The sequence below is a fragment of the Aotus nancymaae genome, unplaced genomic scaffold, assembly GCF_030222135.1.
Source record: "Aotus nancymaae isolate 86718 unplaced genomic scaffold, 86718_ANA_hifiasm-v0.15.2.pri h1tg000089l, whole genome shotgun sequence".
NCBI classification, from domain to species: Eukaryota; Metazoa; Chordata; class Mammalia; order Primates; family Aotidae; genus Aotus; species Aotus nancymaae.
The window spans coordinates 1,753,275-1,780,492 of NW_026988504.1; the positions used below are offsets into that span (position 1 = coordinate 1,753,275).

Below are 27,218 nucleotides of genomic sequence, written 5' to 3' on the forward strand. Positions count from 1 at the left end.
ATGCCAGCAGGTCTCAGGAGGCTGGGAGCCTGAGGGGCCTTCCATGGGGCTGCCGCCTGTCCAGAGTGGCACTGTCCACCCCTGTCAGCCTCAGCTGTGCAGGGGGTGTGGGGGCACCACTGTGGCTCATGAAAGAGCAGACACCAGGATGAGCCACACTGGGGTGCAGGTTGCTGTCCTTGGCACTGCAGGCTCCTGACCTAAGGCAGTGCTAGCCACCAGGTCTGAGACGGCGTCCCCAGCTGTCCTGAACCCCTCTGTCAGGGCATGCTCCAGGGTCACCCTTGAAGAGGCATCAGCACTGGTGTGTTTAAAAATGTTCATGCCCTGTAATCCCAGCACTTTGGGAGGCTGAGGCAGGTGGATTATGAGGTCAAGAGATCAAGACCATCCTGGTCAACATGGTGAAACCCCTTCTCTACTAAAAATACAAAAAATTAGCTGGGCATGGTGGCGCGTGCCTGTAATCCCAGCTACTCAGGAGGCTGAGGCAGGAGAAGTGCCTGAACCCAGGAGGCGGAGGTTGCGGTGAGCCGAGATTGCGCCATTGCACTCCAGCCTGGGTAACAAGAGCGAAACTCCGTCTCAAAAAAAAAAAAAAGAAAAATGTTCATGCCCACCTGCCGGCCTCACATCCTGCTGTGTGGGCGCCTGGTTCAAGATGCCGTGTAGTCCCCCCAAAAAAGCTGTAGCATAGACCCTGAGGGGGCCCAGAGGACAGGTCACGTCGAGCAACAGAAAGGAAATCTACAAAGGCAGGAAAGGGGACCACAGCGGGCAGCTGCTGGAGTGCGCAGGGCTCCGAAATGCCTCCAGGGAACCTGCCGTCAACACTGGGCATTCAGGGAGTGCTTGGCCTCAGTCAGCTTCTCGGGGAGCCTGTGGACCATGCTGTGGCCGGCCCTGCTGCCCGTCCTGGGCCTTCCCGCCCTCACCTGCTCGGTGCACAGCTGGGCCCTCGTCGCCGAGCTCTCCTATGTGAGGCCCTTCCCTGGTGCCAGGGGCGGCCTCTCAACCTTTCCGGGTTTCTCCACCTGCTCCAGCTTAGATCCTGGCTTGACACCATAGCCTTACGTGACCCTCAGCCCAGCTCACACGTGGGGTGGGAGCAGCTCTTCCTCATCCTCCTCTCCGGGGCACCCGCTGGGCACCACCTGGCAGCTGTCTCTGCACAGGGCACCACCTCCCTCAGCAGCAGCAGTGGGGTCCACCCTTCCAGGCCCGGCCATTATTCCCTGTTCGAAAGGGTTTCTTGGACCTCTTACCCCACCCTCCACAGGCTGGCCTCTGCCTCCAGCCTCGCCCCAGGCTGTGGATGTGGATGGAAGCGGGGGTTCCTGCCGTGGTAGGCCAAGTCAGGCAGGGTGGTGCTGGGAGACCCTCTCCAAGGCTCTGCTGAGCGGGGAGCCCGGAGGTGTGGAGTGCCAGCCACTGTGGTTCCACCTGGTGCCCCCAGCCCTCCTGCCCCAGCCTTGGCTGCCACCAGGGGACACTGCAGGCACCACGCCGGGAACAGCCCTAGCTCTAGGGCTACTGCTCCTCCCTGCCAGCTTGGACCAGGTGGCGCCTGGTCCTCCAAGGGTTAACTCGGACCGCCTTGCCCACGTGGTTGGGACAATTCCAGCCCCTTCCCACCGAACCCTGCCCTTCTTTGTCCCTAAGGCCGGCGGGCTTAGGGGAGGGGCATCCCAGCTGGTTCCTCCTCCTACTGTGGGTGCCACCTCCCTAGGATTGGCGCTCCCCCACCCTCTGCCACTTGCTTGGCCTTGAGCAGTGTGCAAGGAAGGAAGCACCGAGGGAGCTGCCAGGGGCTGGCGGGGGTTGAGGGCCTGGGCTGGGGAGGCGTGGTGTCGTGAGATCATCTGTGATCTGTGTTGGTGGCCTCACCCCGCCCGGGCTCAGGCTGTCCCCCAGCCCACCCTCAGCCTCCGTGCTCCCCAGGTCCTCAAGACCTCCCCTCCCTCCCCACCTCCACCGGCTTGGGTCACCCCGCCCATCCACGAGGCCACCTCCTGGGCCGAAGTCCTTGGGCGCTCTGTGGGGAGAACGGCGGGCCTCCACCTCCAGCTGCAGGCCCCCAAGCGGCGTCCCGGAGCCCACGCGCAGCTGCGGGACAGACTCGGTTTAATGCGCGACAGGCAGACCCGGGCGCGGCCTCAGTATTCCCAGAGCGCGGGCCCGGCCGGGGCGTCGGCGTCGGCGCGCAGCAGGCCCGAGGCGCCGCCGCGCAGGTACTTGCCGCTCCGGGCGCGGATGGCCAGGCGGCCGCGCTCGCGGAACTCGAAGAGGAAATCCTCGGGGCGCTCGCCGTCGCTGCACACGCTGCCATGGCTGCCGGTGTACCAGAACCCGCCGCCGCGGCCTGTGGGAGGGGACGGCGTCGGCGGGGTGTCCGCCTGCCCGCCACCCATTCCCCGCGCCCACCCGCCCGCTGCGCACCTTGGATCTGGTACGCGCCGTCGCTGAAGCTCAGGTGGAAGACGTCGTAGACCGAGCGGTTGGTGTCCAGCTGGTTGGAGCCGCGGCGGTGGCAGACGAAGCCGTCCAGGCCGCGCAGCACCAGGATGGGCCGGTTGATGAGCTTGAGGATGAACTCCTCGTCCTTGCCTGGCGGGGAGAGCGTCTGCTGCGCCGCCCCTCCCGTCACCTTCCCCGTCCAGGCCGGGCGAGGTGGTCCCCTGGGAAGCACCACCCCCAGATTTGGGGGCCCAGACCTGGCACTGCCTCATGTGCGGCCTTGGCAAGGTGCCTAGGGGGTTCCCGAATGTGCAGTGGAGATAAGGAGACTCCCACAAGGCCACTCGACCTCACTGCTGCCCTTGCCAAGATGGATTATGTGGACCAGCAAGTGAGACTGCCATGGCAGCAGCTGTTCCGTGGGCTGGGGAGGGTCCAGCTCTTGGTGGAGGTGGGGTTTCCGGGCAGGTGCTGTCCCTGGGTGGAGACAGCCCCTGCCCCACTCCCTGGCAGGCAGAGTGCTCACCCACAAAGTCGCTGATGGCCGCCAGCTGCCCATTCTTCTTCATGCACACGTAGCGCCCATTGCTGGCTTTGAGTGCCACTCGGCGGCCGCGCCACTCCAGCTCAAACATGGTGTCGGCGGAACTGGAGGAGCAGCGAAAGGTCTCAGGGCAGCAGGAGATGGGGGTGCAGGGTCTCACTTCCCCATCCTCCTCAGCTTCCAAGGACGGGGACAGGAGCCTGCCCTCCACTGACACACCTACCACCATCAGGAGCTACCACCCCCAGTGGCCTTTCCTCCCTGACCAAGCTGCTATGGCAGTCTTCATCTCCGAGGCAGTGATGGTGGTGGAAGTTTGGGGATGGGGATGGGGATGGGGATGATGGGGATGGTGGGGATGATGGGGATGGAGATGGGGATGGAGATGGGGATGGGGATGGTGGGGATGGGAATGGGGATGGGGATGGGAATGGTGGGGATGGTGGAGATGGTGGGGATGGGGTTGGTGGGGATGGTGGTGATGGGGATGGTGATGGGGATGGTGGAGATGGTGGGGATGGGGTTGGTGGGGATGGGGATGGTGGGGATGGGGATGGCAATGGAGATGGTGGTCATGGGGATGGGGATGGGGATGGTGGGGATGGGGATGGTGATGAAGATGGTGATAGGGATGGTGGTGATGGGGATGGTGGTGATGGGGATGGCAATGGAGATGGTGGGGATGGGGATGGGGATGGGGTTGGTGGGGATGGGGATGATGGTGATAGGGATGGTGGTGATGGGGATGGGGATGATAGGGATGGTGGGGATGGGGTTGGTGGGGATGGTGGGGATGGGGATGGCAATGGAGATGGTGGTGATGGGGATGGTGATGCGAATGGTGATGAAGATGGTGATGGGGATGGTGGGGATGGAGATGGGGATGGGGATGGGGATGGGGATGGGGATGGTGGGGATGGGGTTGGTGGGGATGGTGGGGATGGTGGGGATGGGGATGGCAATGGAGATGGTGGTGATGGGGATGGGGATGGGGATGGGGATGGGGATGGTGGGGATGGGGATGGGGATGGTGGGGATGGTGGGGATGGGGATGGTGGGGATGGGAATGGGGATGGGGATGGTGGGGATGGGGATGGGGATGGTGGGGATGGGGATGGGGATGGGGATGGGGATGGGGATGGTGGGGATGGGGATGGGGATGGGGATGGTGGGGATGGGGATGGTGGGGATGGGGATGGGGATGGTGGGGATGGGGATGGGGATGGTGGGGATGGGGATGGGGATGATGGGGATGAGGATGGGGATGGGGATGGTGGGGATGGGGATGGGGATGGGGATGGTGGGGATGGGGATGGCAATGGAGATGGTGGTGATGGGGATGGTGATGCGAATGGTGATGAAGATGGTGATGGGGATGGTGGGGATGGAGATGGGGATGGGGATGGTGGGGATGGTGGAGATGGTGGGGATGGGGTTGGTGGTGATGGTGGTGATGGGGATGGTGATGGGGATGGTGATGGGGATGGTGATGGGGATGGTGGGGATGGTGGGAATGGGGATGGGGATGGTGGGGATGGGGTTGGTGGGGATGGTGGGGATGGTGGGGATGGGGATGGCAATGGAGATGGTGGTGATGGGGATGGGGATGGGGATGGGGATGGTGGGGATGGTGGAGATGGTGGGGATGGGGATGAGGATGGTGCTGATCCAGGTGTTGGGGGTGGTGATGGTGGTAATGGGGATGGTGGAGGAGGGAGGGGTGCATGCACTCACACTTCTGTGGCTGTGGCCTCAATGCCCCCATGGGTGACCAGGGTCCAGTAACCCCCAGTGCTGGAATAGAAGGTGCACTTCTTTGTCTCCTGGTCAATTTGCATCAGGAAGGTCTCATGGTCTAGTTCTTCATCCTGATTGGCTGAGACGTTGACTCCTGGAGGGAGGAGATGGGGAAGCCCCTCACGCCTCTCCTGAGTAGGGAGCAGGGGATGGGGAGGCATGCTTTTTGGGGCACCCTTGAAGCCAGAAGGGGATCTCATGTAGAACCTGCTTGATTTGAGAAGATTGGGAAGGCACCTCTCAGAGAGCCTGGGAACCCTGCCCTGGGGCCATATGTGCCATCTGTGGACCCTGCACACTGTCCCCAAGGGAGTCATGACCTCCCTCCACAGCCCCAGGAGTCAGGCCCTTCTACTTGGCACAGCCCCCACTCTCTGCTGATCAGTAATCAGCTGGTAATCTGCTTGCCCTGCTCTCTTGAGCCAAGGCTTACACCAGCCTCTATTTATAACTTACCGTAAGCTGCTGGGTGGGCACAGCCAGGACCTAATGATCGGGATGGTGAGGATGGGGATGGGAATGGGGCATCCATGGGCATCAGGCAGGGGCTGGTCCCTGTTCCTTCTGCAGCTTCCCCAACCACCTATGCTTGGCCTCCCAGGAGCCATGGGGGAGGATAAGACTGCCCCTGCCTCCATCTGGGGTTCCTGCGAGGGGATGGAGGGGCACCCATGCCCAGCGTGGGGACAGCAGGCACCAAAGCCTCTCCAGCATCTTCTGTGAACTGAGTCCCTGGCTCTTCCCACAAACCACTTCCCTGTTTCCATGGCAACCAGCCCTGGGAGTGGTGTGGCAGATTGCGGAGCCCCCCAAGAGGCCCAGGGACTCTGGTGGCCTGTCCAGCTGGGGGACCAGGAGGGAGTGGTGGGCAGAGCCCCATGGGGCCTGAAGATGGGGCCAGATCCCACCCCACGCTGTCCCGAGGGGAGGAGGGTGCCAGGCTGTGGCTAACCTAGAGAGGCTAGGACCTGTTGCCAAGGCTGCCCCTCATGCCCCAGGCTGGGGTCTCCATCACACCCTTCACTGATCAGATGCAGAGGAGCAGCCAGCATTCGTGCTAGCGTCCCCACTACCACCAGCTCTAGATCCTGGCAAACACTGAGCTAAGAACTGTGGCCACATCCCTGGAGCCTGCCTAGGCCCAGTGGAGGGGAACACGGACACGGTGCCCAGGGCAGCAGGAGCCCTCAGGAGGAGGCGCCCATGAGGGGCGTGGCAATGCCGTCCCCGCGGCACTGAAGGAAAAGCAGGTGCGAAGCCACCGCATCGCAGGGCTCCCGCCGCCACCGGGCCTCCTCGGCCAGCACTTCGGTTCCCCAGGGTTGCTCCACACCTCCTCCAGACAGGACGCTGTCCAGGGCTGCCTCACTCGGCCATGTGCATCCAGGGACACGGCCTCAAAGTAGGAGAGACCTGGGATCCGCGCTGATCTAGGCAACGCTGGTTTTAGGCCCCTCCAAAGAGGCTGGTTGAGCAGCTGGGGGACCCTCAGTTCTGGCCAGTGAGCGTGAAGCAATGTCTGCTAGGATTTAGGGGAGAAGTTTCCTACTCCTGAGAAGACACAAGCAGCGCCAGTGCCTCTTTTTCCTCTGGACTTCGTCCTGCCTGGATGTGAGGCCTGGAATACCAGCAGCCACATTATGACCGTGAGGGTGTCAGGCTGAGGTCAGAGCTGACCCTGGAGGGTGGTTTGGCAACAAGGTAAGAACAGAGGACCCTGGGGAAGCCCTGAGCTGGCGCTGGTGGCCGCCTGGGAGCCCACCAAGGCCAGGGGCTCTGCACTCCCGTTTTAGGAGATGATCGATGTCACAGCTTGAGCCAGTCTGTGGCCAGTTTTCTGTTACCGGCCGCATCAGACACTGCCTCCTGTCTGTCAGCAGAAATGAGCAGGCTCCAGCTGATGGAGACACCACGCAAGCTGGGTGCGCACAGCCCTCAGGGGAAGAGGCTTAGGGGCCACCCAGCCAGGGAGATGCCTCGATGAAGGCCCGCCAGGCGGTAGCCATGCTGTGGCAGCACCCACATGGCAGCTGCCTCGAAGCTGGGAATTCCAGCCCCAGGACTGAGAGGCCACACCCCGCTCCCACAACACCGGCCACCAGGTGAGGGCCTGAAACACCTGGTGGCCAGGTCGTGGCCCTCTCAGCCCTGTTGCAAGGCAGGGAGGGAGGTGACTGGCTGCCATTTCCTGCTTCTAAAGTGGGAGATGGGAGCTGGTCTTTAGTAGGGGATTCTCCCCTCAAAGGGACGACGGAGGCAGATGCAGGGTGGTTGAAGATTAAGAGACTGAAGAATGGGCCACACAGCCCCCAACCCTCCACCACCACCACCATCGTCATTGCCACTGCCACCACACTGTCCCCATGCCCTCACATCCAACTCCACACCACCGTCCACGTCACACATCACTGCCACCAATGCCACGGCCACTGCCATGTCCACCATTCAGGCTTCATCACAAGCTGTCCACATACGAATGCTTAAAAGTCCAGTGTCTTTGGCTGGCTCTCATGGAGGAAGAATTCTCACTGCCACTGTCCCACTTACCCCTTTAACCACCTAAGGATTGCCACGCACCCAGGCCCGGGCCAGCAGGCATTGCAGCTGAACTGTGGGCTGTGATGGGAAGTAGGGCCATGGCTGTGCATCCACAGTTGAACCCTCACTCCTGGGACCCTGTCACCGCTGGGTCAGGCCCAAGGACACTGACTGCAGTGGCAGGGCCCCTGTAGCCACAGCCAGGTTCTGCTCTCGGTGCTCAGGGTGGGGCCTCTGCCATCTGGCCCCAGAGTATCAGTGTGTCCAGGGGGCCTGGACTTCCGTCAGGGCGGGGGCTTGGTGGCGGGGCACCTGGGAGCTGCCGGGAGATGGGGAGCCCTCCTTGCCCAGCTGGTGCTGGTCTGGAGAGGCCCAAGTCGGGAGAAGGAGCTCCATGCACCCGGCTCTCCCCACCTTGCCTCCTCAGACCAACTCAGAGCCCCTGGGTTGTGGCCTGCCACTCTGGGGCACATGGAGCCAGGAGCCCAGGGGGTAGCGACTGCCTGGGCCAGGGTCTTCCCCCAGAGCTCAGCCTGCTTGTGGGGAAGGAGAAACTGCTGGGGTTCACCCCACAGGTGGCAGAGGAGTCACGCAGGGAGGGTACTGGTGACCTGGGAAATGGGGAGACCAGGCCACGCCTACTGAGCAGGGAGGCTCCTCCCCAACAAGGGCGAGGCTGTGTGCCCCAGTGTCCTCTAGCACTGGAGCTGACCTGAAGCCCCTACTCCTGGGGCTGCATGAGGCTCCACTAGTCGGGCACGTGGTGGTGCCATCCCCTCCCTACCACCGGCTCCCTGCCCTGCCCCGGTCCCTCCCAATTTCCTTTAAAGTCCAGAATGTGGGGTGAAGGAAGAGAACGGGAGAAATGGGGCTCCCACAGCCTCCTGCCCACATGCCCCTTGTGGTATCAGGCCAGGCTGTGGGCCCCCTGCCCCTGCTGGGCACTGCCCCACCAGACCCACACCTCTCCAATCTCAGATGGCGCAGCTGCCCAGGGCTTGACTGAGACATTCTCCAGCTGTCCTGTGAAAGGCTGGGACCCCTTGCCTCTGACCCTGAAGCCACCACACCTCAGTGTGGGCCCCTGGGCATGGCCCGAGGCCCACCTGCCTGCACTGAGGGCCACACATGTCCCATCTGACACCCAGCTCAGAACAGACATGGGAACACGCATAGACAGGATGCCACTCCCCGAGAGACCCCCACGGCCTCCTCCCTGAAGCAAGGGGTCCCAGCAGCCCTCAGGAGGCCACCATCTGCGGCCCCTTACCTTGGCGCACAGAGACGTAGCGGTGGTTGGCAGCCACCATCACTACCTGCGGGTGACTCTCCTCCAGGTCAAAGAGCTCATCCTTGCCCGGCCGCGTGTTCCGGCCGGCCTTGAGGGTGCCAGCAGGCCCCGCGGGTGCCAGGTAGCGGCCGTCGCAGTCCTTGAAGGCCAGCTTGCCCGCCTTGAACTCCAGTGTGTAGCGGGCCCGGGACTCGGGCTCCCAGACCAGGCGGCCGTCGCTGCGCAGGTAGCGGCTGTCACAGGTCTTGAGGCAGTATTGCCGGCTCTGGAAGATGAGGGTGAGGAGGGCGTCCACGCCCCAGGGCACGTCGCCGTCCGCCGCCATCTCGTCCTCCCGCAGGCACAGGTGCACGTAGCGCCGCCGGCTCACGCTCAGCAGGTGGGCCTGCGGGTGGATGGCCAGATGCACGGTCCACAGCTCGGCCGGGGAGATGGCCGTGGCGAAGCAGGACAGCCGGTCCTCAGTGCCCCCGAAAAAGCGGCCGTGCGGCTCCGACTGCAGCGCCCAGCGCCCGTCCGGCTGCGGCAGGACCAGGAAGCGGCAGTCGCGGCCCGGCTGCTCCGCCTCGCAGGCCACGCGCCCGTCCTCTCCGGCCGACAGGTAGCGGCCCAGGTGGCTGCTGCGGAACAGCACGGCCGTGCCCTGCCCGGGGTCGGGCTCCAGCACCCAGGTCTGCTTCCTCTTCAGGCTGGGCGCTGACGCATTGACCTTGAAGCCGAAGCTCTCGGCTGTCAGGTAGCGGTCGGCGCCGTTGAGGAGGCCGAACTGGATCTTCAGCACCTGGTGCAGGCCATTGGTCGGCATCCTCGGGCGGCCGGTCCCCCTGGGGGGCCTGGGGCGCTCCCTCTGAGTGCTCACGGCCCCCACAGTCCCCCAGACCCAGCGGGCGTCATGGACCCGCTGCCTGCTCTGACCCGCCTCTGACCCGCGGCGGCAGCCGCCTGGGCAGCTCTTAGAGGGCCAGTGGGCAGCAGAGGGCGGGCGGGGAGAGCGGATCAGAGATGTGCGGCTTAGGAGCGGCGCCTTTCATTACCCCCAGCTTGGATTTCAGCCACTCCCGGATTGCAGAGGCCAGAGCCTGAGGGCCTGCAGGGCTGGGGAGCAGAGTCGACCCCCTTTCCTCACAGCGTGGGCCCGGCGCCCCTCCTCATGGCCCTGCACCTCTTGGCCTCTCTCGTTCCTGCCCACCTCCTCCGACCCCCTGTGTGGGCTCCCAGCCCGGCCCGGCCCTTCCCGATGCAGAAGCCGCCCAGCACTGCCGCAACCCGATCACTCTGCTGGATCCAGTTACTACTTCTCTGATTCCTGCTGCCAGGAGCAGAGCAAGGACCCCACCCGCAACCTGCAGCCCAGGTCGCCTCCACCCCAGGCCGGCCTCTGGCCATGCTGCTCAGGCCCCAGCATGACGCCCGCGGGACCGCTGCCTGTGCAGCCCTGCACAAGTGGGCAGGGTCAGAGGCCTCGGGCTGTCCTGGCCCCAGCACTCCCGTGTACTCTGAGCAGGTCACTGGGCCCTGAGGCGGCCCCTTCCTCTGCCGCGAGCTGGAGTGAAGCCACCTCACTTCACTTCGGGGTCTTTATGGGTGTGGATCCGGGAGGCTGATGGGACAATGTCCACCCCATGCTCCCAGCGGTGGCTCTTGGATTCTGGGAGAGGATGAGGCCAGCAGGCTGGGAGAGACTGGAAGTGGTCACACCTATCCCCAGCACCTCCCGCCCTGGGCTGCCTGGCCGCACCCCTTCCCCAGAGCCTGAGGAGCACTGGGCCCTGCTCACTGTGCCTGCCCGGCTCCCACATCTGCCTCAGGGGCTCGGAGCCAAGGAGTGAAACCAGAGCTGCCCACCCTGGGCCAGGGCCAGCCCGGTGTCCTCTTCTCATAACAGCGGGTGACCCTCTGGTCTCCCTGGGGACTGGGAACAGGGGCCACAGTCTTGGCCTGGAGTCACTCCCCTGTCCTCCTGGACCCCTATCTCCTGAGTGGCCATCATAGGGTCCCCATATGGCAGGGGACTAGCCAAAAGAAGGGGCCTGGCCTGGGCCCCTGGAGACCATGGTGGTGGGGTGTGCACAGACTGGTGGTTCCTCCGTCCCCTAAGCCCTGAGCAGCAACGGTGCCAGGCACCTGCAGACACCGTCCCCAGTCCCCACGCTCAGGGGCCAGGGCGGAGAGACTCCCACGTGCAAATGCCCGCCACAGCACTGTGCACGCCGCCACTCCAGGGGCTGGCCTTACCCAGCTCTGTGATTGACACGCACAGCCAGGCCCCGTCCTAGGAAGACACAGTCTGGGGTTGTGCTTCCTCTCCAGAGACTATGATGCCCACACACACTCGCCACCCTTTCCAGGGGACTGAGGACCCAGGCTTAGCACCCAAGCCAGGGAAGAGCCTGGTTCAGGGGCACAAGCCAGGGGCGCTGCCTGCACCTCAGTTTCTCCTTGGGTCTTTTATTTTTTCTTGGAACAGGGTCTCACTCTGTCGCCCAGGCTGGAGTCCAGTGGCACAATCTTGGCTCACTGCAACCTTTGCCTCCCGAGCTCAAGCAGTCCTCCTGCCTCAGCCTCCCAAGTAGCTGGGACTACAGGCACTTGCCACCACGCCCAGCTCATGTTTGCATTTTTAGCAGAGAAGGGGTTTCACCATGTTGCCCAGGCTGGTCTCGAACTCCTGAGCTCCAGTGATCTGCCCGCCTTGGCTTCTCAAAGTGCTGGGATTACAGGCATAGCCACTGTGCCCAGTCTCCTGTTGGATTCTGAGGGCACAGCTCAGTTGGTCTGAGTGGTGGGGGAAGCCAGGGGGGCAGCTGTGCCCATGGTCCCCCCACCCCAGGCAGACACTGGCTACACCTCCGTGCCCCAACACCCAGCCAGGCTGTGAAGGAACCCGGGGTGGCCTGTCCCTCTGATTGGCATGACAGCCTCATTAGCACTGCCTGGGCTGGCAGGGTGCTTAGGCATCAGGTGCCTAGCAGGAGCAAGCCTGGCCGCCAGGCATTAAGCGGGCCTGGCTCTGGGCAGCCTCTCAGTGGCAGAGCCAGAAGTGATGGTGGCTCATCACTTCTGGGGCCCATAGCTCCACGCTGGGTAGGGCTGCCTGGCACTGACCCAGGTGTGTGAGCTAGGGGGACTCTCGGGCCCCAGGGGAGGGCAACTGAAGGGTGGGCACCTGGGCCAGGCTTCCTTGCAGGGAGGGTTTGCAGGGCTCCCAGCCCCTCCGGCCTCCACCTCAGGACCCCAGGCTCCTGCCCAGCTGCCTGCGGGGTCATGTTTCCTCTGGATCCCCAGCAAGGCTTCTGGCACAGAGCAGGTCCTCAATAAGTGCCTGAGATTGTTGACTCTAATTCTTTATTATTGAGATGGAGTCTCACTCTGTTGCCCAGACTGGAGCGCAGTGGCACAATCTTGGCTCACTGCAACCTCTGCCTTCCAGGTTCAAGTGATTCTCCTGCCTCAGCTTCCAGAGTAGCAGGGATTACAGCACCCACCACCACACCTGGCTAATTTTTGTTTTTTTTTAGTAGAGAGGGGTTTCACCATGTTGGCCAGGCTGGTCTCGAACTCCTGAACTAAGGTGTTCCACCCACCTCAGCCTCCCAAAGTGCTGGGATTACAGGCGTGAGCCACTGCGCCCAGCTTTCTTTTAAGATTTGTTTTAGGGACAGGGTCTTGCTTTGTGACCCAGGCCGGAGTGCAGTGGTGCTCTCTTGGCCAATGGCAGCCCCAGCCTCCTGGGCTCAGGCGATCCTCCTACTTTGGCCTCCTGAGTAGCTGGGACCATAGCACAGGGGCCCGAATCTTGTGTGATGGGCTGGCTGGGCCTCTGCTGATGGGTGCAGCGTCGTGCGTGTGTGCGTGTGTGCGAAGGGCCACATGGACCAGGGTGGGCAAAGGTTGCCAGCAGGGTCACCTGCTGGGCCAGCCCTGGACCCTGGAATGCCACCCTGGATCCCAGCCAAGAGCCCAGGTTGTACACTGCCCAAGGGAGGCTGTTTCCAGGGCCCTACGCGTTTCCTGCAGAAACAAACTCACAAGGGCCTGTGGTGGGCTGGGGTGCTCTATCCCCCTCCCCACCCCTACCCCTGCAGTGTTCTCAGACAACAGGGAGCACCCTTCCCATCGACTCCCACAAAGCCCTGTGGCCACACCTCTGGAGATGCCACGCTCCCACTCACAGGGGTGCTACTCGCCTGCCACCCTGACCTGTGCAGGCTGTACTGGGGACATTCAAAGCCACTGCCACTCTGAGAGCTCCACACCCTGCCCTCGCTCTCCTCTGAACCTGGTGGGTGGAGGCATCTGCCTGGTGTGTGCCTGAAGCCCAGGCTGAGGTCTGCACCCAGGAGGGATGCCTCGTCCTGGTGGGCACTTGAGAGGGTGTCTGGGGTAGCCAGACCTGGCTCCAGCTGGGCCCAGAGGGCAAGGAATTACTCAGCCATCAGCATCCCCTGGCGGCCTCCCCTGAGCCTAAGCCTCAGCCTCCATCCCTCTCAGTGCTGGGCCAGCTACAGGGAGCGCTGTGGTGGGAACAGGAAGCCGTGTGCCCCCACAGACCCCTGGTGGCCCCCCACCCCCCACCACCCAGGCTTTCCTGAGAACTCTCAGGTAACTGTTCCCTTTCTGGGGTGCTGGGGGATGGGCTGCCCTGGCGTCGGGGGGCCCCACTTCCCCTCACTCAGTTGGCCCCTCTGGTGCTACAAGGGGAAGGACCCCAGTCCCCCATGCCTAGACCACTGATCCTGGATGCTAGAGCCCAGCCTGGGCTCCTGCTGGCACACTGTCTGCTGCCATGGTGACCAGCACGTGCTCCCGACTGGGTGCCCTGAAATGCTGATGCTGGTGGTGTGAGCTGGCACAGGCCTGCGGGTGTGCAGCTAGGGGAGAGGTGGCTCCCCGCCCTGCTGGCCTGGAGCCCTGGAAACGGAGCCCTGGGGCTGCCCTGCGGCTGAGGACCACCAGCCCCCACAGGCCCCACAGGCATCGAAGGAGCCCCCACCTTGGTGCCAGGCCCCAGCTGCTGCCACTCCTGTAGGCATCTCTGTCCCCAGTAGTTCCCAGGTGCTCCACCCTCCCCCTCATCCCCGTGCCAGGCCCCTGCCCAGGATCTGCTGACCCCTGGTCCTGCGGCCAGGTGAGGCCCCCCTGCTGGGCACACTGGGCCTTGATGTCCTCGCTCCTGGCCCCGCACCTGCTCCCAGGGCCCAGCCCCCAGTGCCCCTCCTGAGCCCAGGCCCGCAGCCCAGCAGCCTCATGATTTTTTCATGGCCGAGCTATCGGCCTCGCTGCAGTTCCGCTTACACTGGCGCGGGGGCTGCACTACTCTCTCTCCGACCTGGGTTGGTTTACTGAGGCCAGGTTTAGGGTGACAGGCTCCATCGGCCAGACAGGGGGCAGCGCAGGGTTGAATGAAGAGCTTGGGGAGGGGCTCTCCAGCGTGGTCTCCTACACGCTCAGAGGGACCCCCTCCCCTCCCGGCCCCCGCCAGCAGGCCACTTCCTCAACTACGGTTGGTTCACTGCCGGCTGCTCTGGGCCTCCCCTTGGGACCATCAGGGTGGAAAGCCCAGGAAGTCTCCTGGCTTTTGCCCTGTGAGATCTTAAGGTGCTGGTCGGGGGCTGTGCCCGGAGAGGAGGGGAGGAAGAGCCCCTTGCGGAGGGCTCTAGGCCTTGCCAGAAAACTCTGCGCCCCAGCAAGGACAAAAGCCCCAAAGGGACCCTGAGGCCAGAAGCAAAGGTGTCTCGACCAGCCCAGATGCCCCACAACCACTGGGGTGACTGAGCCTCCCGCCCCCGAGCCCCACGGACATGGACACCTGGCGTGGAAAGCCCTCAGCTCGGCAGGTGGCAGCCTCCGCGCAGCCCATCCACCTGCATCTACACACACACACGTGTGCACACACCCTGCCCACACGCAACACCACACGCCAGTAGCTACAAGGTTAGTCACGTAATAACAGACCGTCACAGGTGCCCAGAGAGTACCTACTGTGTGCCAGGAACCATGCTGGGGAAAGGAAAGGAATTAACTCTGTTTCTGACTTCTGGGACAAAACAGAAATGGATCATTTACCATTCTGCAGTGAGCAGGTTTCTGCACACAGTCACCATGATGGGTCGACCAGCTCCCTGGGGACAATGCCACTCTACTCAGCTCCAGGCATGCATGCCGGTCTGCTTTCTAAAAAAGTCTCGGGCTGGGTGCAGTGGCTCATGCCTGTAATCCCAGCACTTTGGGAGGTTGAGGTGGGTGGTTCATGAGGTCAAGAGATCGAGACCATCCTGGCCAGCAGGGTGAAACCCTCTCTCTACTAAAATACAAAAAATTAGCTGGGTGTGGAGGTACGCGCCTGTAATCCCAGCTACTCGGGAGGCTGAGGCAGGAGAATTGCTTGAACCGGGGAGGTGGAGGTTGCAGTGAGCTGAGATTGTGCCACTGCACTCCAGCCTGGTGCCTGGTGACAGAGCAAGACTCTGTCTCAAAAAAAAAAAAGTCTCATTGCCTATAGTTAATGAAATGGTGCAGAGAACAAGAGAGGCCTTGGGAATTAAAAATATGATAGTTTGGACAGGAGTGTTGGCTCACGCCTGTAATCCCAGCACTGTGGGAGGCTGAGGCAGGCGGATCACCTGAGGTCAGGAGTTCGAGACCAGCCTGGCCAACATGGTGAAAACTGTCACTACTAAAAATGCAAAAACTAGCCAAGCATGGTGGCGGCTGCCTGTAATCCCAGCTACTCGCAGGCTGATGCAGAATTGCTTGCACCTGGGAGATGGAGGTTGTGGTGAGCCGAGATCACGCCACTGCACTCCAGCCTGGGTGACAGAGCAAGACTCTCATTCAAAAAAAAGAACATAGTCTACAACAACAAAATGTAATACATGATCTTGGATGAGGTGAGGAGAAAAGGCCACGGAGGACACTACTGGGACAAGCGCCATTACTGAAGCTGGATGGTCCACGCCGTCACTGATCACTGACTGCCAGTTGGATACACACTGTGATGCTGATGTTGTCTCATTTTGATCACTGGACCCTGGTTATAGAAAACAACATCCTCGCTCTTAGGAAACAAACACAAAAACAGTAAGGGCGTCGTCCTGAAACCCGCTTCCAAGTGGCTCAGAAAGAGAGGAGAATGAGAAGCCAATGCAAGATGTGTAGAACGGCCGGGCGTGGTGGCTCACGCCTGTAATCCCAGCACTTTGGGAGGCCGAGGTGGGCGGATCGCGAGGTCAAGAGATCGAGACCATCCTGGTCAACATGGTGAAACCCCGTCTCTACTAAAAATACAAAATTTAGCCAGGCCTGGTGGCATGCGCCTGTAGTCCCAGCTACTCAGGAGGCTGAGGCAGGAGAATCGCTTGAACTCAGGAGGTGGAGGTTGCAGTGAACCAAGATTGCGCCACTGCAGTCCAGCCCGGTGACAGAGCAAGACTGTCTCTCACAAAACAAAAACAAAACCAAAAGATGTTTATAACTAGGTAAGTTTGAAATTTCAAAACAAAGGCTGGGTGTGGTGGCTCACATTTGTATCAGCATTTTGGGAGGCCAGACAGGTGGATTGCTTGAGCTCAGGAGTTCAAGACCAGATTGGGCAACATGGTGAAACCCTGTTTCTACTACAAACATGAGCCAGGCATGGTGGCATGAACCTGTGGTCCTGGCTGCTAGGGCGTGAAGAGAGCTGAGGTGGGAAGATGGCTTCAGCCTGGGAGGTCGAGGCTACAGTGAGCTGAGATGGCCCCAAGGTACTCCAGCCCGGGTGAAAGTAAGACACTGTCTCAAAAAAGCTTTTTTTTTTTTTTTTTTTTTTTTAAAACAAAAGGTTAAAAACTATAATAAATAAAACGAAAAATTCCATTCAATGGTTACAAGTCAAGGAAATATCCCAGAAAGTTTAAAAAAGAGAAGAAAAACTAAATATTATAGAATCTAGAAGGTATAATACCCAATTGACAGAAATCCCAAAACAGGTGAACAGAAAACAGAAGAAAAAGACAGAAATTGTTAAAGAAATAATATAAGAAAATTACCAAGAACAGGGCCCAGGAAGTGGCCAAGATAATGATGCAAAAGCATCACCAGGGACATGAAGCCATTCCAGATGAGCAAGAAAAAGCCTGAAAGCTCTTAGAGAAACATAAACCAACCCGGACTCTGGCTCAGGAATCCAGAGACATTCGGTTTTCAGCAGCAGCAGGGCCGGCCAGAGACGGGGGCTAAGCCTTCAAAATCCAAGGCCAGTTCTCAACTTGAAATTCCATCCCTCCCCAAACTGCCAGTTCCAGGGGGTGAGCTCAAGGTACCTGCAGATATGCAAACTCAACACTCACTTAGGGGCTCACCCAAAGGATGCCTTCGTCTAAGGACTAGAGGAAATGGGGCCTGTCAAGGTGCTGGGCGCAGTTAACCTTCAGGAGAGCCCCAGGTGTTTTTGCGGGTTGGGGCCAGGCACGGGGGACTCCCTGGGATGATTCCCTCCCACAGACCAAGCAGACACATGGGTTGGGCCAACCACTGTCCTTCCTTGGTCATGACGTGACCCCAGCACGTGATCTTGGGTTAGATGAGGAAAAAATGCTCTCCTCCTTCAGGGTCACCTCCTGGGTCTGTCGTCTCTCACTGCAGCCCCTACCCTAGATCTTCCTGTGGCTCCCCACAGCCCCGGAAGAAGCGTGACTGCCCTGGTGTGGGATTGGACACCCCCTGCCCAGCACTGCCCCTTACTTTCCAGGAGCCAGTCCAGCCCCAAACAACCTGGCCCCTTGGGGCACAACTCTGGGGAGGCCCCTGCCTGACCTGGCCCAGCCCTGGGACAGCTGGAGAAGCCTGTGTCCCAGCAGGCATGTGTGAGGCTGAGTGCCACTCCTCCAGTCCTGGAGCCACCTTTTCCTGCTGTGTGGCCTCCAACCAGCCTCTCCACCCCTTTCCTTTCCTGGGAACTGGCAGTTAGCAGGGGCAATCCACTGCAGGGAGCAGAGCGCCAGAAAAACGCCCCACACCCAGGGCCAAGGTCCTCGTGCTAGGGGCCCTCTGTGAGCACCTTCTGTCCCTGGTCACAGGAGGGACCCCGGACATCTGGGGTGAGTCGTGAAGGTCTGGCACTGAGTGGAGGACCGGACCACCCATCATTCGCTGCCCTGGGTGACCCCATCCCACCTTCCCGCGTCAGCCTTGGCCGAGGGCAGCCCTGCCTCTGTCACTGTTGAATGTGTGGCGGTGACTCAGCGGCTGGCTCCAGCCAGTGACAGGAGGAGGGGCGGGGGTCCTTCCTGGCGCTCGGGGTGAGCTGGGGCTCCAGCAAGCTGGCAGGTGCGGCTTCCTAGCGATAGCAGGACCCACCTGGTGGCCCAAGTGGGAACGACACCGGCTGGCCATTCTCAGCCCTCCCTCGGGGCCACGCCAGGGGCGCCACCTCCCGGTCCCAGGCCTCCGAGCTCGCGGCCCTGGGGGTGCATCCCTGCCGCCAGCCAGGAGATGAAACCCAGGAGCACCCTGGGGCCAGGAAAGGCCGACTGTGGGGGAGGGGGTGCAGCAGCTCGGGGTGGCAGGTCAACTTGCAGCCGGGCTGGACCGCCATCCTGCACCAGGTGAGGGCTGCAGCCCTGGGCCCAGCCTGCGAGACAGCCCGGGGCTCACTTTGCCCGAAGGCAGACCCGCTTTCCAAGTCCCGGCTTCCCAGGCCAGGGCTGGCAGGGTATGATGCAGTGCTCGTCCCCCAGCCAGCCCGCCCTACTGTGCCCACCCCCTCGGTGCGCTGGGGAAGGAGGGCTCGGTCACCGCTCGGGTACCCCGACCAAGTCTGGGGTGGACCCTGGCATCCTCCATTCTGCGCATCCCAGAGGCAGCCTTTGGGATACAGCGCCCAGAGCAGTGGTCCTGCCCTTGTCCCGCCCTGACCCTTCTCTGTCTTCCACGTGGCGAGGGCCTAACCTAGTCGCTTTGCAGAGCTCCTTGGGCAAACTGCAGGCCAGAGCAGGAGGTGCTGGATGGCTTCAACAGGCTTCCCCTACCCTGGCCTCCTGCATACTCTGGACAAGGCAGCCACTCCCTGCCCTGCCTGCCGAGGAGAGCTGGAGGAGCCCACCAGCTGGGGGCAGAGACGTCAGTGAGGAAAGCCAGAGAAAGCCCCCCAGCCAGGCCTGGAGCCCCAGCTCCTTCCACATTGTGGAGATAAGCAGCTCCGAATCTGCCTGGCTTCGTCTCTGCCCTCCCTCCTCCCAGGCCGGGAACCCCTCCCTCCTCCCAGGCCTGGAACCCCTCCCTCCTCCAGGCCGGGAACCCCTCCCTCCTCCAGGCCGGGAACTCCTTCCTCTGCAGTCCACCCCTACTTGGGCTTCCTGCACACGCAGCTGCTGGGGGCAGAGGAGCTATGCCAGGTAGAGGCACCAGCGTCACCATGGAGAACAAGCACGCTGTGCCCCAAGAACCAGTGCTCTAGGGCAGAGATGATGACACAAGCTAATAGTCAGTGGGAGCTCATGGGAGGTCATGGGTGGCATGGGGGCCGCCAGTGGGAAGAACTTTGGGGGCAGAGGAACAGCCGGGGGTGGTCAGGGTGGGGAAGGGGTGGAAGACCTCCTGCACTGGAGGAAGGGCTTAGATTCTATCTCGGGGCAGCGGTAGCCTCAGGAGCAGCGGGGATTTGAACCCTGGGAAGTGATTGTGGAGGCCAAGGCCCTGGGAATGGGAAGGGTGCAGGCAGGGCCACGTAGGGCGGCCTGGGAGGGTGGTTTCCGGCCTCAGCCCCAGCTGGGGGTGGGGGCCCCCGGGTTTCATCTTTGTTTCTGGCTCCTCCCCTGCAGTCTGTGACCTCAGCTAAGAACCACCCTGAGGGGAAATGCAAGCTTCAGGCAGTGCTGCCTCTGGGGAGGAAGGAGTGGGGCTGGGGGGCAGGAGCTCCTGGACCAGGTGGAGACCAGACACTCCGTACTCCGTGTGGCCCTGGAGGACCAGTGGGGACCGAGGCCTGGGGAAAAAAGCCTTCTTCTCTAGGCCCAGCAGAGGGTCACAGCCGGGCCTGGGGCTACGCCCTCGGAAAGAGTGAGGATTGGGTGGCCCGGTCTCAGGCCTGACACATGACGCACAGAGGAGCTGAGCATGTCTTACTCATCACTGAAAACTGAACCCTTGGGTGTCAGGCAAGAGGCCTGGGGGGTTTGCTGGGCCACCTGGCGGCCTCCTCTCCGCAGACCTCTCGTCCACACAGGAGGGCAAGCAGCCTGAGCCCTTGATGGGCCACACACGACAAGAAATGGTGTACAGAGAGGTCACATGGCAGGCACAAGGGCTGAGCCGGGCCCAGAACCCGGGGTGTCCGACTCCCAGCTCAGGGCTCTTCCTGGGCCTCCTTGGTTCCCGCTGCACAGCTGGGATGGGGAGCCTCGGGTAACTGCAAGGGGTTCCTGTCTCCAGAAGGCCTGGCGCAGCAGGAGCGGGGCGGGCCAGGGCTGGGCGGGGGGTGCAGCTGAGGGACTCTTGGCCTTAGTGTCTCTGTGCACCCCAGCCCCTAACCCTTGTGTGAAGTGCCCATGCCACCCCTCCAGAACCTTCTGACCTCCCAGGATGTGACCTTGCTTCTGGCTCACTAACCTGACCCAGGAGACTGCCTCAGTTTCCTTCCCTGTAAAACGGCACGGTCTGGGACCGTCCTCCAGTGGTGAGAATCGGATGACACGTGCGGAGACCTGGTCTGTTACATCCTAGCACCAGAGAGCAGCACCTGGCCACTCAGCCACCTGCCCAGCGATTCTGCAGGGGGGGCCGGCAGGACGGCCAGCTGACCCTCCTGGGCTTCCGTCTCTACGGTGGGGCAGGAGAACCAAACCCCAAGCTGGGCACCAGCCAGGAGACAGTAGTGTAGGACCCTGGCCTCGTCCCTTCGGCCAAAACTCAGAGGCAGCCGGGCCAAGCTACAGGAAACCAGCCTCGCCCACCGGGACTGCCTGTAGGACCACTGTTCCTGAAGAGACAGAGCCCGCCCAGGCCCGGGAAAGGGCTTCAGGAAACAGGACCAGCTCTCCGAAAGGGTGTGGGAGAACAGGGAGCTGGGCTGACAGTAGGTGAGCTTTGGTTTCCTGGGATTTCTTTCAATTAGCTTTCTATTATGGGATAACTTTAGAATTACAGAAAAGGAAGGTTCCCCAATGCTCTACTCCCAGTGCCCCCTAATGCTGGCATCTTACGGGGTCATGGGACAGCTGCCATACTGAGGAATTAACTTCGGTACTTACGGCGAAACTCGAGGCTTTGGGGTTTGCTAGTTTTCCTTTTTCTGTTCAGGGTCCGTCGTTTCATTTAGTGGGAGAAGGTAAGACATTCCAGGCTGGGTGCGGAGGCTCATGCCTGTAATCCCAGCACTTTGGAAGGCCTAGGTGGGCGGATCACTTGAGGTCAGGAGTTCCAGACTGCTGATGAAAGCCTGTCTCTACAAAATACAAAAATTAGCCAGGTGTGGTGGTGCGTCCATGCAGTCTGAGAGACAGGCTGCAGTATGAGGTAACGCCACTGCACTCCAGCCTGGGCGACAGGGGGAGGGAAGGAAGGAAGGAAGGAAATAAGGAAAAGACGGTCCAGGCAGGTGGAGTGACAGAGACAAAGGCCATGGGTGGGGACCCATGCCTAAGCCCGTGTCTGACTAGTAGCAGGTCTTGGCCAGGTGGGAGGCGGTGAGGGCCGCGGCGGGGAATGTCAACAGTGTGGAGATGACCCACAGTCCGGGGGCTGACCCGGTGTAGAGGGAAGTACAGGGCAAGGACCTAGAGGTGGGGCAGTGCCAGGCCGTGGGGGGTGCAGGCCCTGGGTTAAGTCTCAGCTCTGCCACACCTCCCAGCTCAGGCCACCACCCTGGGCCACTGTTCTCATATCCACAAAATGGGCCGAAATTGAAACAAGATATAACAAGGTCATAATAAAAAACCACTTTTCACATTGCTGATGGCAAAGAAAAAAAAAAAAGCCACCAAAGCCAGCACTGAACTAGATAAGAAAAATCACACCGCTCCTCTGAGCCCCGTCTGCGTTCCTGAAATGTGAAGGACACACCCACCTCTGGGGAAGCGCAGCTGCTGACTCGCCCAGCTCCCCAGCTCCGTCCATGCAGCGCCCTCTCGGCTCCAGTTCCAGAAGGGTGGCGGCCGCCCCGTGCCACCGATTTCCCAGAGCATAACCCAGGACGGCCCCGGAGCGACCTTGGGCGAGGCGCAGCTGCAAAACAGAACAACCACAGCGCGCGCTCCGGCCGCCCGCGCACTTCCCAGGGGGAGGCAGCCCGGCGTCCCCCGCCGCCCTCGGCTCCCGACTCCTCAGGCTCCGAGGCCCCCCACGCCCGGCTCCCGCCCCGCCCCCTCGGAGGCGCCGGGCCGCTCCCTGCGCCCCGGGGCTGCTCCGCCGCCGCCACTTGGTCCCGCGCGCCAATCGGCGGCCTCCTTGACTAAATAAGGCCAGGAGCGCCGGTCGGGCGCCCCCCGTCCGTTACTTCCGCCCCCCGCCCGCCGTGACTCAGGACCCGCGGCGGGCAGGGACGGCGCTGCCCAGGGCTGGGCTTCCCGGCGGGGCGGGCGGGGCTCCGGCAGCGCCGAGATCGCCAAATATGGCCGCGCCGCCGCCCCCCGCCGCGCACCTGGGCCGCACCTTTGCCCCCGCCGCGTGACGCGGCCGCGGAAGAGGAAGTCGCTTCTCGCCCCGGCCCGCGGCGGCGGCCACTCCCCGCGGCTCAGGCCGTGCCGGGGGGCGGGGAGTCCAAGGGTCTCGAGGCGCCAGCCCGCCCCCAAGACCCTGGCGGGCCGTCCTGGGTCCGCAACGTGGGAAAGAAGCGGGGGTCGCGCCCGGGGCCCGCGCCTTCCCGCACTTCCCAGACAAAGGAGCTTCAGAGGAGGCCGAGGCCCGGAGGGGCAGGGTCCCCAGCGGCGCTGAGCGGAACGCGGGGAGGGCGGACGCAGGACAGAGGGGCCTGTGGCCACTCCCCGCCTGCCCCGAGTCCCTCGGTGTGCGACGTCGCATGTTGGGACCCCCAAGTGGAAGTCCCCATCTGGGGGGGTCGAGCAGGCTGCGGTTCTTTTGCCCAGGGACGCGAGTCCGGGTGTGTTTGTTGCGGGCCCGGCCCCGGTTTCGCCCCGGGAGGGCACACACCTGAGAGGCTTGCCCGGGCCCCCGGAGTCTGTGCCTGGGGGGCTCGGCACCCCCGGGACGCCTGCGATACGGGGGCCTTAGGCACAGGTCTCGGGGTCCGGGGTGACTGCAGCCCGCGGGTGGGCTGGGCCGGCCGCCAGGCCCTGACTCGCTGTCCTCCCCCAAACACGGGGTCTGCAGCTCACTTTGCAGGGCTCGGGGCGCGGACTCCGCGCGGGGACCCCGGCCCCGCCCCCTAGCCTGTCGAGTCCAGCGGAACGGCCGGCGACCTTGGCCGAGTCGTCGCCTCACTGCGCGGCCCCACTGCCCTCCGTGGCCGGCGCTCTCACCCTGAAAATTCCACAGCGCACACGGAAACCGTAGTGCCGGGAGCCCCTCGGGGTGTCACCGAAGCACCCGCGCCAACAGGTGCGGCCAGGCCGCTCCCGGGGATGACAGGTCTTCCCGCGGAGTCTCCCAGCGAGGCGTGCGCGCCCCGGACCAGCCTGTGCCCAAACCCACGCCAGCCCTGACCCCTGCCCTTAACTGGCCTCGAAAACAGAGGAGGGGATCCCCCCGGCCTCCCCAGACTGGGGAGCCGACCAAAGTCAGGATTCCGGTCTCTACCTCAGTTTCCCTATAACGTCTACAGGTGACCAGCATGAAACAAAGGCCTCGCTGCGCACCGCCTCCTCAGCAGATGAGGGGGCGGGGTAGCCCCAACCCCGAGCGTGCGCCTGGGGACAATCGGGACTGTGATTTGAGGGACAGGGATGTGTCGGCTCGGGTAGAAAGGGGCATCGGTCTCCAAAGCCACGGAGACCCGGGGCGGGGCGCCCCGTGGAGGGACCTGTGGGGTAGTGGCTGCGATCGGGGACGGGAGGCTCCTTCCTATGCTAACCGGGGCGAGGTGAGGGTCCTCCGCGCCCAGGAACGCCGAGCGCCGGGGACCCCCGCCCCGCCCCTCCCCCAGCCCGGCAGGGGCGCGGAGCCCGAGGGGAAAGCCCGCAGGGAACGTCCCAGGGAGCAAAGCCCCGCAGCGTGGCCCGGACCGCGGGGACCCACCCAGCTCCCGCACGGCCCCGCCCCGGGTCAGGCAGTTTCGGGGCGCAGCCCGGCCCTCCCCACGGTGCGGCAGTCCCGGGGCGCGGCCGGGCCCATCAGCCCTTCGGCCTTCCGAGCGACCCCGAGAGGGCGCCCCCACCGAGCCCCGCCCGCCAGGCCCGCCCGCCAGCCCGCGCAGGGTCGCGAGCGCGCGGGGGTGGCGCGGGCGGGGCCGTTGGGAGGCGGCGCGGGCTGGGGGCGGGGCGGGCCGGGGCCCCACGTGACCTGACCGGGTGGGCCAATCAGCGCCCGGCTTTCGGAAAGATCGCCATATATGGACATGTTCTGGGGCCGCGCGCGCCGCCGGGCCGCGCGCGCGCGCCGCTTCCTCTTAAAAAGCGGCGGGGGAGGCCGCGGTCGGTCTCAGTCGCCGCTGCCAGCTCGCGTCCAGCGTTCTTTCGCCGCTTCGCTGTCCTACTGCTCCGCCGGTAAGCGCCCCTCCCGTACCCGAGGAGGACGTCTCTGGTTCTCGCCCCTCGACCCCAGCGGGCCCCGCTTTCCGCCGCGGAGGCCTTGCCGCGTCGTTTTCGGGAGCGAAAGGCGGGCCCCGGCTGGGTGGGCCACGCGGGTAGGGTCGGGCGGACGCCGTGGGTTTAGGGCGCGGCCCGGCCGCAGTGCGGAGTCCCGGGCGGTGCGCTTTACGTAAAGGGCTCGGGCGCCGGTTCCGGGCGGTTGCGGTCTTGGAGGCTTCGGCTTCCGGGGTTGGGGTAGAGCTCGACGCTCTTGCGCGGGAGGGTCCTGGTTGGCTCTGGGTCGGGGCGCTGTTTTCGTGCGGGGCTCGCCTGAGTCTGTCGCTCTCCTGGCAGGTCGCAATGGAAGAAGAAATTGCTGCGCTCGTAATCGACAATGGTTCCGGCATGTGCAAAGCTGGCTTTGCTGGGGACGACGCCCCTCGAGCCGTGTTTCCCTCCATTGTCGGGCGCCCTCGGCACCAGGTGAGTGGAGGGCGCCACGGGGCTCCTGGGTTCTGCGCTGCGGGGTGGGCTCGGGGTCCGCGGCGAGCCTGATGGCCACTCCCTGCAGGGCGTGATGGTCGGCATGGGCCAGAAGGACTCCTACGTGGGCGACGAGGCCCAGAGCAAGCGCGGCATCCTGACCCTGAAGTACCCCATCGAGCACGGCATCGTCACCAACTGGGACGACATGGAGAAAATCTGGCACCACACTTTCTACAACGAGCTGCGTGTGGCCCCGGAGGAGCACCCCGTGCTGCTGACCGAGGCCCCCCTGAACCCCAAGGCCAACAGAGAGAAGATGACTCAGGTGAGGCTCGGCGATGCCCGTGCGCTCGTGCGTTTTCCTAGTCATTTTCTGCCCAGCTTGAATTCTGACATTCAAGTGTTTCTTTCGCTGTTCCAGGCTCTGTTCCTCTCCCGGCATTTCCTCCCTGAAGCCTCCAGGTTTCTCATTTGGTTTCTGCCTGCGTTCTTTTCTTTTCTCCACACATCACACTGGCATGCAGCATGTTGTGGCGTGTGAGCATGGGGTGGTCGCGGGTCCTTGCCCCTGCCTAAGCCATCTCTTGTCTCCCTCCAGATCATGTTTGAGACCTTCAACACCCCGGCCATGTACGTGGCTATCCAGGCCGTGCTGTCCCTCTACGCCTCTGGGCGCACCACTGGTATTGTCATGGACTCTGGAGACGGGGTCACCCACACGGTTCCCATTTACGAGGGCTATGCCCTTCCCCACGCTATCCTGCGTCTGGACCTGGCTGGCCGGGACCTGACCGACTACCTCATGAAGATCCTCACCGAGCGCGGCTACAGCTTCACCACCACGGCTGAGCGGGAGATCGTGCGCGACATCAAGGAGAAGCTGTGCTATGTCGCCCTGGACTTCGAGCAGGAGATGGCCACCGCCGCATCCTCCTCTTCTCTGGAGAAGAGCTACGAGCTGCCCGACGGCCAGGTCATCACCATTGGTAACGAGCGGTTCCGGTGTCCGGAGGCGCTGTTCCAGCCTTCCTTTCTCGGTAGGTGGTGTGAGTCTAAGGCTTTCTGCTCTTTGATTCTGGGTGACACAGCACTACTAATGGAGGGCTTTGTCACCTAGGCATGGAATCTTGTGGCATCCACGAGACCACTTTCAACTCCATCATGAAGTGTGACGTGGACATCCGTAAAGACCTGTACGCCAACACTGTGCTGTCTGGCGGCACCACCATGTACCCAGGCATTGCCGACAGGATGCAGAAGGAGATCACGGCCCTGGCACCCAGCACCATGAAGATCAAGGTGAGTTGAGGGGTCGGTGGCCCTCGGCTTGGCTCGGGAGGCCTGGCTGGGGATGCTGTGTGAACTCAAGCCACGCCTGGCTGTCTTTGCAGATCATCGCACCCCCAGAGCGTAAGTACTCCGTGTGGATCGGCGGCTCCATCCTGGCCTCGCTGTCCACCTTCCAGCAGATGTGGATCAGCAAGCAGGAGTATGACGAGTCGGGCCCCTCCATCGTCCACCGCAAATGCTTCTAAACGGACTGCGAGCAGATGCGTAGCATTTGCTGCATGGGTTAATTCGGAAGTATAAATTTGCCCCTGGCAGATGCATACACCTCATGCTAGCCTCATGAAACTGGAATAAGCCTTCAAAAAGAAATTGTCCTTGAAGCTTGTATCTGATATCAGCACTGGATTGTAGAACTTGTTGCTGATTTTGACCTTGTATTCAAGTTAACTGTTCCCCTTGGTATTTGTTTGGTACCCTGTACATATCTTTGATTTCAATCTTTAGTACATATGTGGCTTGGTCACTTCGTGGCTGAGGTTAAAACGTGCTTGTGGGCAGACAAGTCTGGCTTGGTGAGTCTGCGTGGCCAGCAGTCTCCTATCTGTGCAGGGTATTCATGTGTCAGGGCTGAGTGTTCTGGGATTGCTCTAGAGGCTGGCAAGGACTGCCAGTCTGTTAGGGTTGGAAAGTCCAAGCCATAGGACCCGGTTTTCTTTCTTAGCTGATGTTTTGCTGCCAGAGCACCGTGGGCTGTTACTTGCCTTGAGTCAGAAGCAGTTTGCATTTACACCTGTAAATGTATTCATCCTCTTAATTTATGTAAGGTTTTTTTTGTACGCAACTCTCGATTCTTTAAAGAGATGACAAATTTTGGTTTTCTACTGTATGTGAGAACATTAGGCCCCAGCAACACGTCATTGTGTAAGGAAAAATAAAAGTGCTGCCGTAACTGACTGGCTCCTGTGTGGGGAAGTAGCGAGTGCTGGGAAAGGCGGCCCTGGAAGGGTTGGGCATGCTGGGGTGGGCGCTGCTCTGCTTGGCTTCAAGAACTGGTGAGAAAGCTGCTTATAATTTGAGCAACGGTTTGGTTTCTTCCAAACCGGAAGTAAGAAGGCCTAGTGAGTTTGGGTGTTAAGACATTACTGAGGCAGCA

At 62.2% G+C, this 27,218-nt stretch overlaps 2 protein-coding genes across 3 annotated transcripts; one reads left to right on the forward strand and one right to left on the reverse strand.

Moving 5' to 3' along the window:
- Positions 1–2,156: 2,156 nt before the first annotated feature.
- FSCN2 (fascin actin-bundling protein 2, retinal) lies at positions 2,157–9,467 on the reverse strand. Of its 2 annotated transcripts, none has more exons than XM_012452741.2 (5): positions 8,607–9,467; positions 4,736–4,892; positions 2,984–3,105; positions 2,440–2,607; positions 2,157–2,362 (listed from the first exon to the last, which is right to left on the reverse strand). In XM_012452741.2, the coding sequence occupies exons 1-5, from the start codon at positions 9,430–9,432 to the stop codon at positions 2,157–2,159; spliced, it is 1,479 nt and encodes a 492-aa protein (XP_012308164.2). In that variant the 5' UTR covers positions 9,433–9,467. The 2 variants fall into 2 exon arrangements, with proteins under 2 accessions (XP_012308164.2, XP_012308163.2); XM_012452740.2 differs by having other exon boundaries at positions 2,440–2,678; positions 2,980–3,105.
- A 14,717-nt stretch (positions 9,468–24,184) lies between these two features.
- On the forward strand, positions 24,185–27,014 carry ACTG1 (actin gamma 1). Its single transcript, XM_012452742.2, has 6 exons — positions 24,185–24,265; positions 24,644–24,772; positions 24,861–25,100; positions 25,374–25,812; positions 25,893–26,074; positions 26,167–27,014. The coding sequence occupies exons 2-6, from the start codon at positions 24,650–24,652 to the stop codon at positions 26,308–26,310; spliced, it is 1,128 nt and encodes a 375-aa protein (XP_012308165.1). The 5' UTR covers positions 24,185–24,265; positions 24,644–24,649; the 3' UTR covers positions 26,311–27,014.
- The last annotated feature ends 204 nt before the right edge of the window (positions 27,015–27,218 follow it).